The sequence below is a fragment of the Oryzias melastigma genome, linkage group LG3 (assembly GCF_002922805.2).
Source record: "Oryzias melastigma strain HK-1 linkage group LG3, ASM292280v2, whole genome shotgun sequence".
In the NCBI taxonomy this organism is placed as follows: Eukaryota; Metazoa; Chordata; class Actinopteri; order Beloniformes; family Adrianichthyidae; genus Oryzias; species Oryzias melastigma.
The window spans coordinates 15,589,521-15,605,818 of record NC_050514.1 but is presented as its reverse complement, the minus strand read 5'-3'; the positions used below and the strand labels follow the sequence as shown (position 1 = coordinate 15,605,818).

The 16,298-nt window shown below is 39.7% G+C and overlaps 1 protein-coding gene across 1 annotated transcript; it reads left to right on the top strand.

Moving 5' to 3' along the window:
- Nucleotides 1-86: 86 nt before the first annotated feature.
- slc17a6b (solute carrier family 17 member 6b) lies at nt 87-16,298 on the top strand. The gene is made up of 12 exons (XM_024296381.2): nt 87-1,383; nt 2,725-2,980; nt 3,610-3,728; nt 4,970-5,084; nt 5,916-6,003; nt 6,087-6,173; nt 6,475-6,617; nt 6,748-6,897; nt 8,581-8,713; nt 9,026-9,136; nt 9,741-9,868; nt 12,793-16,298. The coding sequence occupies exons 1-12, from the start codon at nt 1,310-1,312 to the stop codon at nt 13,132-13,134; spliced, it is 1,746 nt and encodes a 581-aa protein (XP_024152149.1). The 5' UTR covers nt 87-1,309; the 3' UTR covers nt 13,135-16,298.

Sequence of the window (16,298 nt, the reverse complement as noted above, 5' to 3'; positions counted from 1 at the left end):
TCAAAATAAGATAAATGACAAAAGAGCTGAAAAAAAGAAACTGAAAACTAAAGGTTTTTACAGAATTGATTGGAGTTTGGATTTCAGCCGCCAGATGGCGCACGACACCCACGAATGAGGAGGAAAGCTTCCCAAGAACAGAATCCTTTTTTCTTTAATTCTTATTTATTTATTTATTTTACACAAATTTATGTCCACAGCTTATGATATTATTATTATTATTATTATTATTATTAATGTGGTTAACACAATTTTTATGCATGTTTTTGCAGTAAAATTGCTTTTTTGCTGTTTTTTTTTTTTTTGCTTCTTCATAGTCATTATTTTCGAGGAAGACATCTTTAATAAAGGGGAAGAAAAGAGCTGATGTGCTTAAATTATTGATGGATTCCAGTGTTGCTGGAAGGAGTAGGAAAGGAAGTGGGTGGGAGAGTGTAGGGGGGATCCACTTATTTGGTTTCCATAGCACCGCCCTCCAGAGAGCTACAGCTTTCTTCCTTCAGCCCCTGATTGATTCATTTTTTTAATGCACATATACATATTTTTTATTTTTATTATTATTAATTCAAGGGGATATTCAAGCCGAAATGTGTTTTACTGAAAGCGGCTGTCGAATGATCTGACGTTGATTTGTCTGCAAGCTATGATGTTCTTGTCATCAGCTACATTTACAGATGTGTCAAACGCATCTTTTTTGAGTGTGATCTCGCGCGCTCGCGCCTGAACGGGGTCCTGGGTGCGCTCAGCAGCTGGACAGATGTTGGTCGCGGCGCTGCTGTCGCTGACCTCGGTGCTGAACGACGTCAGATGAACCTGCGCCCACCACAGGAGACACGAGACAGCCTCACTCCCACTTTGATTTATTCCAGCTACTTCAAACAGAAACCTTTGCATCCAAATCTGTGACTTCATTTTGTTTTATTTTTTTATTATTCTCCTGTACTGGTTCTGAGGCTCCCTTTGTGTTTTTGTTTCCAGCTCTGACAGACGCTCGCCGTTTCCGTCGTCATGGCACTTGGCGCGGTTACTTTACGCAAGGCGGGAGATGAGCTGGATGAAGGCGCGCACCTCGTTTGATTCACCTTTCCTTGTAAAAAGGCGTTTGTGCTTTTTTTTTTTTTTTAATTCTGCGGTGAGAATCCTCTTCCTGCTGCTGGATCCTCGCCGGGATCCACTGGGTTTCTAACTTGGTCTGTTGGTTTGGTACAGTCGCTGCAGTCGGCCATCCTGCCCTGTAACATGACGCTGAGGCAGTAAAACATATAAATCTAGTATTTAGAGAAAACAGGCCAAAACACAGAAACTGGATATGGAATCCATGAAGACGAAAGCCACGGCGGGGGTCAAGGAATTCGCGGGGAAGACCCTGAGTCATATGTACAGGTGAGGTACAGCATGTGTCAATATCTATCTCTGAATGATTTCTTCTTCATTGATTTATTTGTGGGTTTTTATGCAGCAATAGAAGCACACGTTGTTCTGCAGGCCGCCTAAACATGTGTTTATAAAAGAAAAAAACCCAACATGGGTTTGTAGTCACGCCTCTGACTAAGGACAAAATTATGCAATCAGGGGTGCGTGCGTGCGTGTGTGCGCGTGAGCAGCGTTTGCAGGGGTTTTGCATGCCGCCAGAGCCCGCGGTGCACGGGCCTGAACACGAATCTTATTGGCAGGCAGGTTACACAGGACGCGCGGGTCACGCACGCACGGATTTTTGGGGGGGAATTCATTCACACTTTCTGACGGTTTTGATGTTAGGACGCACGTGGCCTGGTGCGCCACGACCGACCTTCACGCCGTCTGGCACGTCAGGCTCAAAGCCCGTTGATTCGTCTCAACTGTGGCCTTGAATTGAGTTTTACCCTCTTGCATTTGATTATACAATAAGACTTTATTTTTTTAATACATATTATTTTTACGCACATGGATTGATCCAATATTGTGTTTGTCTAATGTGTGTATTTCTGCAGAAAATCGAGATGTGTTGATTTCTATGATTTCAAATAAATGTTTATATTTCCTTTTATTCCGGTTTTTTATTTATTTTCCTTTATTTCGTTAATTAGCCGAAAATGTTGCCATTTTTGTAAAGTTTTGCAATAAAAAATGCTTTTTTTCAGTCTAATTGGCCATTTTAGTTTAAATCGGATAACATAAACAAATAAACCTCTCCTATTAAAATGAAGGTGATATTTTGGGGCATTGGGGTTAAGGAGTGGGTTGAGGAAAGCCCGCAGACGGATGTCTGCAGGCTGCAACTCTGTGTCCCTGAATGCTAATGAGAGGGAAAGTGAGCGCGCTGCTGCAATGCGGTACAGTCGGGGACATGTTGGTCTGTTCTGAGCTCTTCAGGCTCAATTTTGATACGACATTTTTATTTTCCACGCCAACTTTTAATTGTCAAAACCGATTTTTTGAATTTCACATCAATCAAAAAACGATGTGAATGTTTTTTTCTCCTTTTGGGGTCTCTTTTTCACCTAAAATATAATTTCTAATGTTGATCCACATGATAAAAATAATAGGTCTTAATTCACAATTTGTCTTTGTGATGGTTAAGCATTGGAACGTTTTCATGGATGCGTAGCAGATATGGGCCCCCAGAGAACCTCACATATGAATGCACACTGGAAAAAACAAAAACAATTCGATGAACACTCGAGTCGTCTTCGCTGGAGTCAGTGTTTGAAGGAGACTCGACCCCCCGTCTTTTGGCTGTTGCAGGGTGGTAGAAAGAAGGCAGAAAACCGGGGAGGTGATCGAGCTGACGGAGGATGGGCGGCCTCGGGAGGCCGCGGAGAAGAAGCCCCCGCTGTGCGACTGCAGGTGCTTCGGTCTGCCCCGCCGCTACATCATCGCCATCATGAGCGGCTTGGGCTTCTGCATCTCCTTCGGCATCCGATGTAACCTGGGCGTGGCCATAGTGGGCATGGTCAACAACAGCACCATCCACCAGAATGGCAAGATCATCATCAAAGAGGTGTGGCAACGGCTGGCGCGCGCTTTTACGCACGGATAAATCAACATCCTCACACATGCCCCATCATTTAGAAAACGATTTAGGAAAATCTGATCTTTTTAAAATCATGTTGGAAACATTTGAAATCCATCTGCAATATTTAATTGGCCTATTTCACTGTTTTTGTGAATTATTTTGTTTTTTTTAGGAAACTTTGACATTATTTTGTCACCAAATGAAACATTTGTTTCTTTTAAAGCAGATCGTTTAACGTTTCAATAAAACATTGATTCGATTATAAATATTTTTATTTCAAATGCTTATTTATTTATCCATTTAAGCTTATTTTTCTGTTACATCAAAGAAAATGGAAAATTACGCATTTGTTGTTGACAGACAGTCCCTAAACGCAACAGACTAAACAGTGTTCTTCTGTTTTACCACAACATCCAATTAGAAAATCAAATACAATAATTTCTTTCCATTTATTTCACCATGTATAGGCCTGCTAATTTAAATTGTGATGTTTAAATAACCATTTTATCACAAGGAACCGTTTTGAGTCAAATATGAACCCTGCACAAAATGATCTTTTATTAGCTTGTTTTTATTTTATTTCTATTAATAATGTATTTTTTGCGCAATTTAAGAAAGCCAAGTTCAACTGGGATCCAGAGACGGTAGGACTGATCCACGGCTCGTTCTTCTGGGGCTACATCGTTACACAAATCCCCGGAGGATACATCTCCTCGAGACTTGCAGCAAACAGGTGAGCAGGAGCATTTTTGTTTTTGCTCAGGAAGGAGCATGGCTGCTGTTGTTATTGTCAACAGCTGACTTAATCCCCAATTCTCTATTTATTACAACAATAAGTAATAAATAAATGCTGGAGAAGCAGAGGTAAAAACACTAGAACCGTGATCAGTGGAGCTGCAGACGGGAGTTTCTCTCTGCGCTGCTGGAGAGGAGGGCAGATCTGGCAGACAGGCCCTCCGCTCTCGGCGCAGGGCTTTCTGCCACCTGTTAATGAGCTCCCTGGGGGCAAGTCGGGTCTAATCTGCCCCCTCTCTGGGGGCATGGATACCAGACGAGATCTGGCCGCCAAAGGCTTTCATCCTCATCAGCACCGCCTGTGCGTCACTCCATTGCGCCACGGGCTGCGGATCAGAGCTTATATGACAATGCAATTTTTCAGAAGCTGAATGGAAACATTTCAACTATTGACCCAGTTCTTTATGACAAACGAAAAACAACGAGATATACTTGTTTTAACGCTGACAATTCGTAAATAGAATTTAAAATTGAGTAGAGGAAATTAGGCCAGATTCTGATTTCAAAACAAAAATAAAAAGAGAACGGCTTTATTATTTGTATTTTTTCCTGCAGACCTGCATATGAAGGTGGTGGGAGGACGTGGCAGACATGACTCCGTAGTTTTGGCCTACATTGATTATCTTTTGGCTCCATCTATAAACAAAAACAGAGCCTCCAAATTTAGACGCAAACCTCATAAATACCGGTTCATTTTTTATATCCTAAATCGTGAATCAATGTTTCTCAGTCGTCTGTGCAGAATATTAAAAAAGATAATTATTATTCTACCACACTGTAACATGTAATTTCTTCTTTGACAAAAGACAAATAAAAAAATAAAAAAAAAATAAATGTGGAAAAATAATAATAAATCACTAATGTGGGAGGTGTTGCTAAGCGACACACATGGATGTGACTGCATGTGGGGCGTTGCTGCTTAAATATTTATTTGTGACGACAAAGAGCGCGTGCGCTGAAAAGGGCCAATCACTTTCGAGGACGCAAGGAGCGTGTCTGAAAGCGCTCCGATGGGGCTTTGTATGGGATATATTTAAAAACGAGGTCAAAATAAAGATAATTTAGCACTCCCTTTTAAGAGTATTGCTTTAAAAAAGAAACTGCCTCTCTCCAGGTCACGGATCTAATATTTATTCACTTTTCAATCTTCCTGAAATGACATTTTCCTCCCATTTCCAGGGTATTTGGGGCAGCTATCGTCCTGACCTCCACTCTCAACATGTTCATTCCTTCAGCTGCCAGAGTCCACTATGGGTGTGTCATTTTTGTGAGGATCTTGCAGGGATTGGTTGAGGTAAAATCACTATTGCAGCCCTATATGTTTTAAATCCTCATTTTGTTTCAAAGCACCACTGTTGAATCGATGCAAAAATCTCCTCGCCACAACCAACAAAAACAAAGAAAAAAAGCGCCACAAAAGCAACAGAAAGCAAACAACTGTATCCATGCATTAGATATTCAGCCAGATGAAATGTGAGAGGGGCTTTATTGATCCGCTCCACCACGGTTTGTTTTTGTGGGGCAGTCCGGCTCATTCTGCTTTGCTGTCACACTGTGTACGCTGAATGGAAAACAGCAGAGGGATTGTGTACCTCTGAATGGAAAAAGAAGGAAAAAAACAGGCTGATATAATGCACGCTGATCCTGTGAGTCACAGCCAAGCAGCAGCCAGGAATAAAGCTGCTGTGCATCAAAGATCACTGTTCTGTATGTGCTGGAAAATCAAAGATCGTTCAAACAAACAAGGCGAGAGAATTTGTGTCCTAACGCTGGAATCCTCTCATGATCCAATCCAGACTATTTTCTACATCTATCAAAGAGAAAATATGCAAATGCTATTCAACATTGACACTCAAATGAGAGCCTGATGAACATTTAACACTCACAAACCTTTTTTTCCAGCTCATCAACCACTCAGTTTGTTCGTGTAATTAAAGGGGTGAGCGTGCTAATATGTTTGCTTATCCTTCAGCCTCATTCATAACCCGGTCGTCTAGATTGATACAATGTAGTCTTAAAATGAATCTAGAATAAGAATGAGGAGAAAATAATATCTGCAGTCAGTATTGGAGTATCTGTGTCACACGAAGATATGTGAGGTGAACTCCTCTGTGGTTTGTTTCAGGGGGTGACCTACCCAGCCTGTCATGGGATATGGAGTAAGTGGGCTCCACCATTAGAGAGGAGTCGTCTGGCCACAATCTCCTTCTGTGGTAAATTTGACATGTTTTTATAGATACCTGTTATCTAATAGAAATGCCCTGCATGTTGACGCCCTCCGTTTGCTGCCTTTCAGGCTCCTATGCTGGTGCTGTGATTGCCATGCCTCTGGCTGGGATCCTGGTTCAGTACTCAGGATGGTCCTCCGTGTTCTACGTCTACGGTGAGACTAAATGATGGGGATCTGCTCGCGATGAGAGCCTGTGCACAGTAAAACAGGAAGTTCTAAGCTGTATTGTGAGCAAACCTTGAGAGTGTGACTGCTAAAGTACAGTGAAAGTCAAATGGATTTATCCAGGCAGACTGCATTGATTTCTTTCCCCTGTTGCTTTGGTGTCAATAAATAAGCCTCCATCTTTTCCTCTAGGCTGGATAAAGTTGGCTTTTCTGTCTGGGTTTTGAGCTTTCAGGTTTTTGGTGACGAATTCTCAACTAAACACCGTTATTTTGTCTGTAACGTGTAGGATGTGTCGGCATTTTCTGGTACATGTTTTGGATTTTGGTGTCCTACGAGAGCCCCGCTGATCACCCCACCATCACCGATGAGGAGCGCTGCTACATTGAAGAGAGTATTGGGGAGAGTGCCAAGCTCATGGGTCCTTCAGAGGTGAGGGAATGGTTATAGAATTCAAAGAACAAGAGGATTCTAATTTTTGTTTTGACAGCACAACAAGCACAGCAACATCATTGATGTGTAGTATGTGAATATCTCTGAGAATCCCTTCATTGTGTTTCAGAAATTCAAAACCCCATGGAAAAAGTTCTTCACCTCAATGCCTGTCTATGCAATCATCGTGGCAAACTTCTGCCGGAGTTGGACCTTCTACCTGCTGCTGATCAGCCAACCTGCATACTTTGAGGAGGTGTTTGGCTTTGAGATAAGTAAGGTGAGCTGAAGTACAGAGAAGGTTACAACTGACAAACAGACCAAAGTTTGTCAATTGATGTGTATGGTGCTGACCTTATTACTTTAGACATCTTTTTTATTTATTTAGTTTTTTTTTTTTTTGTTTAATTCTGACATCATGACAGAAATTGAAACTCAAACTTTATTTAAGCTCAAAATAAAACTACAAAGGAAAAATCTCCTCATGTAAGAAAAGAAATACAGTCCCATTTGCAAGCAGAGACTCTACAGATTACAAAAGGAAATGTCTGTTAGCTGTAAATCAAAAACTCTTTTTGTTGTCTGCTAAATCTATCATTTACAGATTATTTGTTTACCAAAATGAGGCCTCCACTCATGAATTTAAAACAATAATAGATAATGTTGCAGTTCTTCAAGCAACCACAAGGAGCTGGTTTCAAAAGGCCGGATTTACTAATGACTTCCATGTAAAAAAAAAAAAAATCCGTAATTACACCAAAATCAACATATCCAGGTTTCAAGTTTTAGATTAAAAACCTGAGGGTGTTCCTCTGGAGGTGATGATTCAATGAAAACAAAACTGCTCATGAAAGGACAAACGCATTTGATCCCTGAAAAGTTTGTTGGCTAGCAATTGGCTAACATTTAACTCAATCAAACAGTTAATAGATAGTTTTGTCTGGATGAGGATGAGGGGTACCCAAACTTTTTCGGTCAAAGGGCCAAAATCTGAATGGGTTTCTGGTCCGCCGGACAAGTACAATATTTTTTTGCATGTCATGAAATAAAATGAGAAATGAAAGAATATAGTTTATTTATTTTAATTCTGTATTCATTAAGGTAACACACATTAGTAAAAAATATTTTGTATTTCTAATACAAAAAAAAACCTAGGGCTGACTTACTTGTGGGTTGTCTCACCCATCGCCACAGGAAAAGAAAGTGCTAACAACGCCACCTGGAGGCCGAAAGTATATTACAGCCGTAGAGATTTGGATCACCATAGAGAATCAATGGGAAACGGGTCAGGGATTTTAACTAAACACTCTGCAGCCTCTGTAGCCATGACTTGGCGGGCCAAAAGATAACCTTTGGGGGGCCACATTTGGTCCACTGACCCAACTGTTGGGCCGGGCTTTTTAACAAACCTTTGTTGTGCTTAAGGAAGCACTGGGTTGATAGCAAAGCATCTTTTTTACTTAAAAAGACAGTTAAGTGGTGTTTGTAAAACAAACAAAAAAAAGGTTTAGTAATTCACAGATTTAATTCTGGAGAGCTAAACCAAAGCATACATGCTTTAAAACTTTCTTTCATTCTCTATAATACTAGAAAGAATCGCAATGAAAGAAAAGCAACAAACTCTGAAATCATTGGGTACATATAGGAAACATATTTATCTGTTTCTCCACTTGGATATGTTACCATATATAAACACATGTAATACATAAGCATAATGAATTTATTTATTACACCATACAGTCACGTTAAGGATCACAATTCTGGAGTTGTCATTCAAAGAAAAAGCTACTTTTTTAATGTTATAAAGTATCAAGAATGAGATTCTTCTACTTCTGACAAGCAAATTCACTTAATATTTAGTGAAAACTATCGAATATATTTTCTCAAACATACATATATATTTTTTTGGTATCGTCCTAAAAAAAGTAAATGTTTTAGTTTTTTATTGACTGTGTGGTTCCAGGTTGGTATACTGTCTGCCCTTCCTCATCTGGTGATGACTATCATCGTGCCCATTGGTGGTCAGCTGGCCGACCACCTGCGCAGCAAGAACATCCTGACAACCACCACTGTAAGGAAAATCATGAACTGTGGAGGTGAGCTCAGATGTCCACAGCTCCCCCCGTATCAGATTGGTGTTGCTGTCCTTTTTTTGTTGTTGTTTTTCCCTTTTGCTTCATCCTTGGCCTCCAGATTTCCTCTCAGAGACGATGTTTGTTTCTGTAAAGATCGATCAGATCAATTTTCCAGTTCACAACTGGACTGTAGCTGTGCATCGATTTTGTTTGCACCACTTGTGTAATTGCGAGCTGAGAATTGCATCCTGCTTAATTCAATTGGCACCACATTGACCGACAGCCTGTAGGGGGTTTTCTGTGTGCATGTGACCTGCTGTCTGTGTTTGCTAGGATTTGGCATGGAGGCCACTCTGCTGCTGGTGGTGGGATATTCCCACAGTAAAGGGGTGGCCATCTCCTTCCTCGTGCTGGCGGTGGGTTTCAGTGGATTTGCTATATCAGGTTGGTATCAAGCTCTCTGTAATTATAGTCTAAGGTTTTGTGGTTGAAACTGAAAACATTTGGTCTAGTTTTTGTGTGTTTTGTGCTGTATTTATGTCAATGAGGGGCACTTATAGTCTCTTTTAGTCACATAACACCTCACAAGTTTTGCCTTCTGCGGATATCCTTTAAACATTTGACTGCAGACAGCGATTTCCTTTCCTCTTTCACTCCTACAACCAATTCCACGTTTATTCTAAGTCATACAGGATGCAGAGTTCTTCGACTGGGTGCAAAACCTGTTTTCTTCCTGTTGTCCAGCTCTCTCCTGGAGTGTTTAATAATTCAGTGCAAACCGTCTCAGGGGAGACACCGGGCAGGCTATGTGCAGCAGCACACAGGAACACTTACTCATGCAGCCACTCCATGTGGGGGAGGAGAGGCTCATGCCTGTTTTTTGCAACAAAATGGTCACTGCTTGAGCTGCTTTTATTTTCACCTCTATGCTGATCTTTTATTTGACACATGGGGTTGGACTGTCTCTCTTAAGGTAACAAATCAAGCTGGACAATCTGGAGATAATTCTCCAAAAGTGTTTGATTGTGTGTCACATGCTCTGCACCAGGTTTTAACGTCAACCACCTGGACATAGCTCCTCGCTACGCCAGTATCCTGATGGGCATCTCCAACGGTGTTGGGACTCTGTCTGGAATGGTGTGTCCACTGATTGTTGGTGCAATGACAAAAAACAAGGTAATAATTTAAGTCAGGACCACTTATCTGGTTATGTGTGTAATATTTGTAAATTCATGCAGCAGATGATGTATGCAAGAATAACATTTAACCCCTTGGTGCCTGACCATTTTGGCTCTAAAATTACCTAAATGCAGCAACTACTCAAAGCAAAAACATACATAAGTTTTTTTTGTTGTTGTTTATATATATATATATGTATATATATATATATATATATAGTATAACTGGAAAGAAGTTCAATTCAATTCAATTCAATTCAATTTTATTTATATAGCCCAATATCACAAATTCAATTTGCCTCATTGGGCTTCATGCCTGTAGTTTTTACAGATGCACAGATGGAGTCATAAAATATGCACAATAGGTAAAAACTAAACAGACTATAAAGAACGGTCATCCCTGTCCTTAGACCCTCCCTCGCGGTAAGGAAAAACTCCTAAAAAAACCTGAGTCAGGAAAAAAAGAAGAAACCTTAGGGATTCCCACATGAGGGAGAGATCCCATCCCAGGACGGACAGGCGATACCAGAACGGTTAAAGAAAAGTTAGCTGCTAAAACTGCATATATGAGTAGAGTTCATTCATATAGAGCTGAGGGACGAGTGATGATTAAGTCCATAGTCCAGATGAAGCAGAACTGCAGTCCACGACCAGGAGCAGGAGGACAGACGACCCACCAGGAATCACTCCCACTCAGAGATGCAGGATGGTGTCGGGGCTTCATCCAGATGGGCGGGGCTTCGTCAGGATCACCAGCAAGTCTCCCGGAAACTGCAATCTCTCCCGGTCTCCCACAGGGGAGTCGGAGAGAAGGAAAAACATGTGAATTATACTGCACCACCAACAAAGGCATACAATTAGAAGTAAATAAAAAAGTAGAGGAGAGGAGAAGTAGATGGAAAAGAGGACAGAGCCCCAGTGCACCATACTTTCCCCAGCTTCTAACTTCTAGCAGCCTTCTATGTTATTATGTAGAGAATATACATATTTCATAATTTATATTGCAAGCATATATTGGAGAAGTATGTGATTATAATAATTATTTCCCCAAACTTCAGAACAGTATGGGAGCATTATGTTAATTATTCTATGATTACTGGCTAGTCTGGCAGAACGCCTGTCCAAATAGGAATGTTTTAAGGCTAGTTTTGAAGGTAGAAACTGTACCTGCCTCTCTGACATGAGCTGGGAGCTTATTCCATAGAACAGGAGCTTGATAGCTGAAGGTTCTACCTCCAACTGTACTTTTAGAAATTCTAGGAACTACAAGCAGTCCTGCATTCTGTGAGCGAAGTGTTCTGATTGGCTGGTAAGGAACTATGAGATCTCTAATATAGGATGGGGCCACACCATTCAGAGCCTTATATGTTAACAGGAGGATTTTGAACTTTACTCTAAATTCAACTGGTAGCCAGTGGAGAGAAGCTAACACAGGAGTGATGTGTTCTCTTCTGCTAGTTCCTGCTAACAATCTTGCTGCTGCATTCTGGACAAGCTGAAAACTTTTTAAAGAACTTTTAGGGCATGCTATCAGTAAAGAGTTACAGTAATCCAGTCTAGACGTAACAAATGCATGGATGAGTTTTTCAGCATCACTTTTAGATAACATATTTCTGATCCTAGCTATATTACGTAGATGAAAAAATGCAGTTTTACAAGCTTGAGATAAAGTTCAGGCATTCAGGGGTTAATACACGGTGACATATTTCCTCCTAAACTCCAGCAGACTCAAAATAATTTCATAACAATGCCAGTGTATTTTATACAGTGCATCAGATCAACATGGAAAAGGTTGTGACAAAATAGTAAACCATGTTGGATTAAATAAAAAAAAAAAAAAATCAAACTGTGAATTGTGAAAAAGTAAACAAGGAATTTTTTTTCAAGTTTCATGTATGTCTGTACAGATAAAATAGAATAAAACAGAATGGAACAGAATAGAATTGAATTGAATATATTTATTTCTATAGCACTTTTCCAATAAAGAATTACAAAGTGCCCAAATGCTTTACAAAAGAAACACAAAATCAAATCAAAAACGCAATGGTAATAAAGCACAATATTCATATATATATATATATATATATATATATATATATATATATACAACACAGTAAAGTGTTGTAAAATGAGGACTTAAATCAACTAAAAGCTCTTCTAAATTAAAAGATCTTGACCTAGGATTTAAATCTACTTTAGATTCAATCTTTCCTTAAATAAAAATCTCTAAGAGTAAAAACACTTAAAACCATTTTTTTTGGTGTTTCCAACATGTTCATGTGACGTTTTTCTCATGATTGAGGAAACATTTAAAGAAATGCAGCTTTTCAAGCTGAGTATGTTTATATAAATTGTTGTGATTTAGGAGCAGATGAAAAAATTCAATTTTAAAAAGAGCGTAAAAAATCTGCTAAGTGGGCCACTAGCTCCCTGCTCTGCTCCACTTTGATGAACCCACTTGTAGACAAATAGATCCATGAACGTCTTTGTTTTCCTCATCCAAGCTGGCATCTGGATCAAAACTGTATGACTGGATAGCTCCAATATTACTTGCCATTTTAATCTCATAGCTAATGTTAAGGTTGAGGGGGGGTGAGGGGCTGTAAGCTAGCAGGAGAGAACGTAAACAGCTCAGTTATGTGTGATGGGGGCCGGGGTTTCTCCACTCTAACAGTCCCGCCCACGACTCAGAGTTGAATTTTTAATGAATCCTGCCGCTTTATAGAAGCTATGTCCTAGAAAACGGTAAAGGTTTTCGAATTTTGCCTAAAAACAACAGATTAATAATTAAAAAAACACTGGGAACGCTTTGAAACTAGATCAAAAGATGTGGGTTTTTCAAAGAGAAACCTTCAGTTTCTAAAGCATCTGTTGCTTCTGTTTCGCCAAAAAATTGTATGTGACGTGTGCTGTGTTTTTCAGACTCGAGAAGAATGGCAGTACGTTTTCCTGATAGCTTCACTGGTACATTATGGGGGCGTGGTCTTCTACGGCCTCTTTGCGTCTGGAGAGAAACAGCCTTGGGCCGACCCAGAACTGACCAGCGAGGAGAAGTGCGGCTTCATCGATGAAGACGAGCTGGCCGAGGAGACTGGAGACATCACTCAGAGTTACGGTGCTTTCGGAGGCCCCGCTAAAACGTACGGTGCGACCACGCAGGTGAACGGCGGCTGGGCCACAGGTTGGGAGAAGACGGAGGAGTACGTCCAGGAGGAGGCGCAGGGCGGGGGTTATGGATACAGGCAGGATGAGGGATACTCTTAGAGCCAGCACACCGGGATGGCCAACCACACTCATTCGCCTGAACATGCATCAGATTTATTCAGAATTATAAGAAAAAAAGAACCAAAAAATAGCCAGAGTCCATTGTCATGTTTGCACAAATTCTAAAAATAAAAATATATAAATAAAACTCAATGTAAGAATAATGAAAAAATATATATAAAAAAAGATTTATGATATTTGATCAATAGAGATGTAGCACATATCAAATTGGCCGTCTGTATATGTACTATTATGCATATTTAAGATAGATATATTTATTTTGAGTGCAATTGTGATTAAATGTAAACATTTTCATCACGTGTTGAGGCTTCCCAGCCTCACTGAAGCCTTTAGGGTTTCAACCAAACGACATGAGAGCTGTCACATGAACGGCAGTAAGACAACCATTTCAGTGTACAAATATGTCACTGCACAGCACAGTAACTAGACACTAAGTTAAGATAGACCGTACTGTATATCTCCTGATGCACTCACACTAGTGTCTTTTCAATGCACAACTTTGTAGTTTTTGTTTTCCGATCACTGGCTTCTGTGTGTGAGTTTGTGTGTGTATGTGTGTGTGTAGAGTCCTGTTTGTGAGTCCTGCTGGGACCTTAACTTGTGGCACAATGACTTGTAATGTGGTTACACATGCATACATTTTTTTTATTTGAACAATATGTTTATAGAGAAATTGTGCTCACTTCTAAATTTGTATTTTTTTTCTTTTTTTGTCTCATCGAAGCCATTCCACTGATTGTATTGCACATTGTTGTCGGACCACTTAAACTTTTACATTTTATGTCAAACTAAATATAGATATAGACAGAAGTGATCATATATAAAACTTTAAACATTATAACACCACGCAAATAGTGGTGATTGATGACCTTGAAGGGTCTATATCATGCTATACTTAAGTCTTTCAGAGTAAATTATATCCATAGATTTGATCATATATTACCTTTGTCACACTAAAGAATAAAATTATGATATATGAGTTATTTTTGTGGGCTCTTTTCATACCCATAAGATGCCTCAATTGATGAGGCTCCACCTTTCGTTTTTTGAGGGTGCTGCCCATTTCATGACGTCATCATAGAGCCGGCCTCAGTAGCGTTTTTGCATTTTGCCCATGAAAACAAACATCTGAACTTTTTGCTCAGAAAGTGGGTATGTGTTAGCCTGGAGGCGGTACTGGCAGACGCTTCCTGGAAGGGGCTGTTCCTCTCTTTCATACATGAACAAGGGAAGACCAACTCGTTTTTGGAGATCAGGAGAGGCTGGTGCTTCTCAGAGATGCCTGAATGAATCAAAATACTGCTTTGGGGTTGTTTTTCATGAGGAATAAACACTATAAAGCACTCAAAAATAGTTTATTTTGCATGATATAGGCCCTTAAAAAAGGGAAATCCAAATCAGTGTTAGTGTCTTTATAGCTTAGAGCCAAAAGTCAAATTATTCTATTTTAAAGAGACAGATGAAGATGATTTATGGTAGTGTAACACATATGCACCATGGGATGAGTGCAAATTTAAATGCATATTGGCAAAACCCCTGAAATCAAACCATAACTTTAAAGTTTTTCTTTGATTTGTAATTTTCCAGCTTTAATTGACTTTTAGTTCATATAGTGTGGTATATGTGTGATTAAGAACACATAAAATAGGTTTTGTTTTGTCTTTTATCAAGTATTTCATGATGACCAGGCAGTTTGAATGAAAACAAAATCACTGGTTGTTCTAAAATGTCTGTTAGTTTCTTTTCAGTCTGATCTTTGTTCCTGTTTCTCTTTAGATGTGCACAAAAACACCTATTTTTTGAGTCATTATAGAAGTTGTAAACATTCCTAATCAAGTATTTGATACTTGTTTACATTTAGATGCAGTTTACATAAAGTTAACCTAAAGAAGAAGATGCTTTGTTGCAGCTAAAGCCATGATTTAGTTTAGGTGAAGTTTGCATTTGTAGAAGTGATGCTTTTTGGGCTTTGCCGATGTAGACCTTAAGGAAAATATAACGTTATATGAATCATAAATTTCGCTTTCCAAGTAGAATCGAGAGATGGAAATTCTCCTAACAGGAGGAACAATCAACCTGAAAAACCCTCCATGCTTTCATTCGCAAAGCAGATCTGAAGAGGGAAAGATTTGATTCATTTTGTCATGAAACTGTAGTGAGTCCATGCATCACCTCACCTTCTAAATGTGTCTGGTTGTGTATTTATGCATGGAACAAAGTGAGGTTTGTGTTTTGTATTTTTTTATTCCCATTTTTATTTGTTGTTTTCAATGTTTCTCCTTTTTTTTCTTTTCAGAAACTGTTACTTATGCTTAAATTTCTTTGCACAATAACCAAAGGTGAGAAGCGGATTTGGGTTTTTAGCTGGAAATCCAATATTTAAAAAATGTACAAACCATCAGCATTGAGGTCCACACTAGAGAAGCCTGCAGCGGGCAGTCGGCACCAAACATGACTCAGTGTACAAAGCAATAAATCCATAGTAACAGTTCTGGTCAAGTGTCATGAACCGTCGTTGGGTTTTTCTTTCAGCATTTGTTTAGAAGTCGTGTTTTTGTGTAAACAAAATGTAGAAAAGAAATACTTGTAAAGAAAATAGGAACATAAATGTATGAAAATATAGTAACTTGAGTCCAACACAAATGTCCCAGACGCCACATGTCGGGGAGTTTGTGGTCGGGCTGCTCACCAGATGAGAATGATACGAAGAGCCCCACCAGAGAGGCGGGCGCTCTTCTTTTTTTTAAGTTTTTGCTTTGGTGTGGTCCACACTAACTGTACGCTATCGACCCTCCTATATCTGTCACTCTCTTTCCCTCCTCATTTAGCTGAATTTGTGTCTTTGGTTCAGTGGCAGGACCCCCATCGCTCTTCCTGTACCTGCTTCCCCCTGTACAGCCCCGCCCCAAACACCTCTCTCACTGTCACAAAAATATTCATTGACATTATGGATGAAACCTTAACAAAGCGATTCAGAATAACTGAAAAATGTGCAATTTGAAATAGTGAGAAGTTTCCTGTTTTTGTGCCTCTGAAGTTGCAGTGTGATTCTATGGCTTCTGTTGCTGTGTAAAGTGAGAGGTTTGTTGATGTCAAAATGAAATACTCTATATCCTTTTTGATATAAAAAACCTAAACAAGTT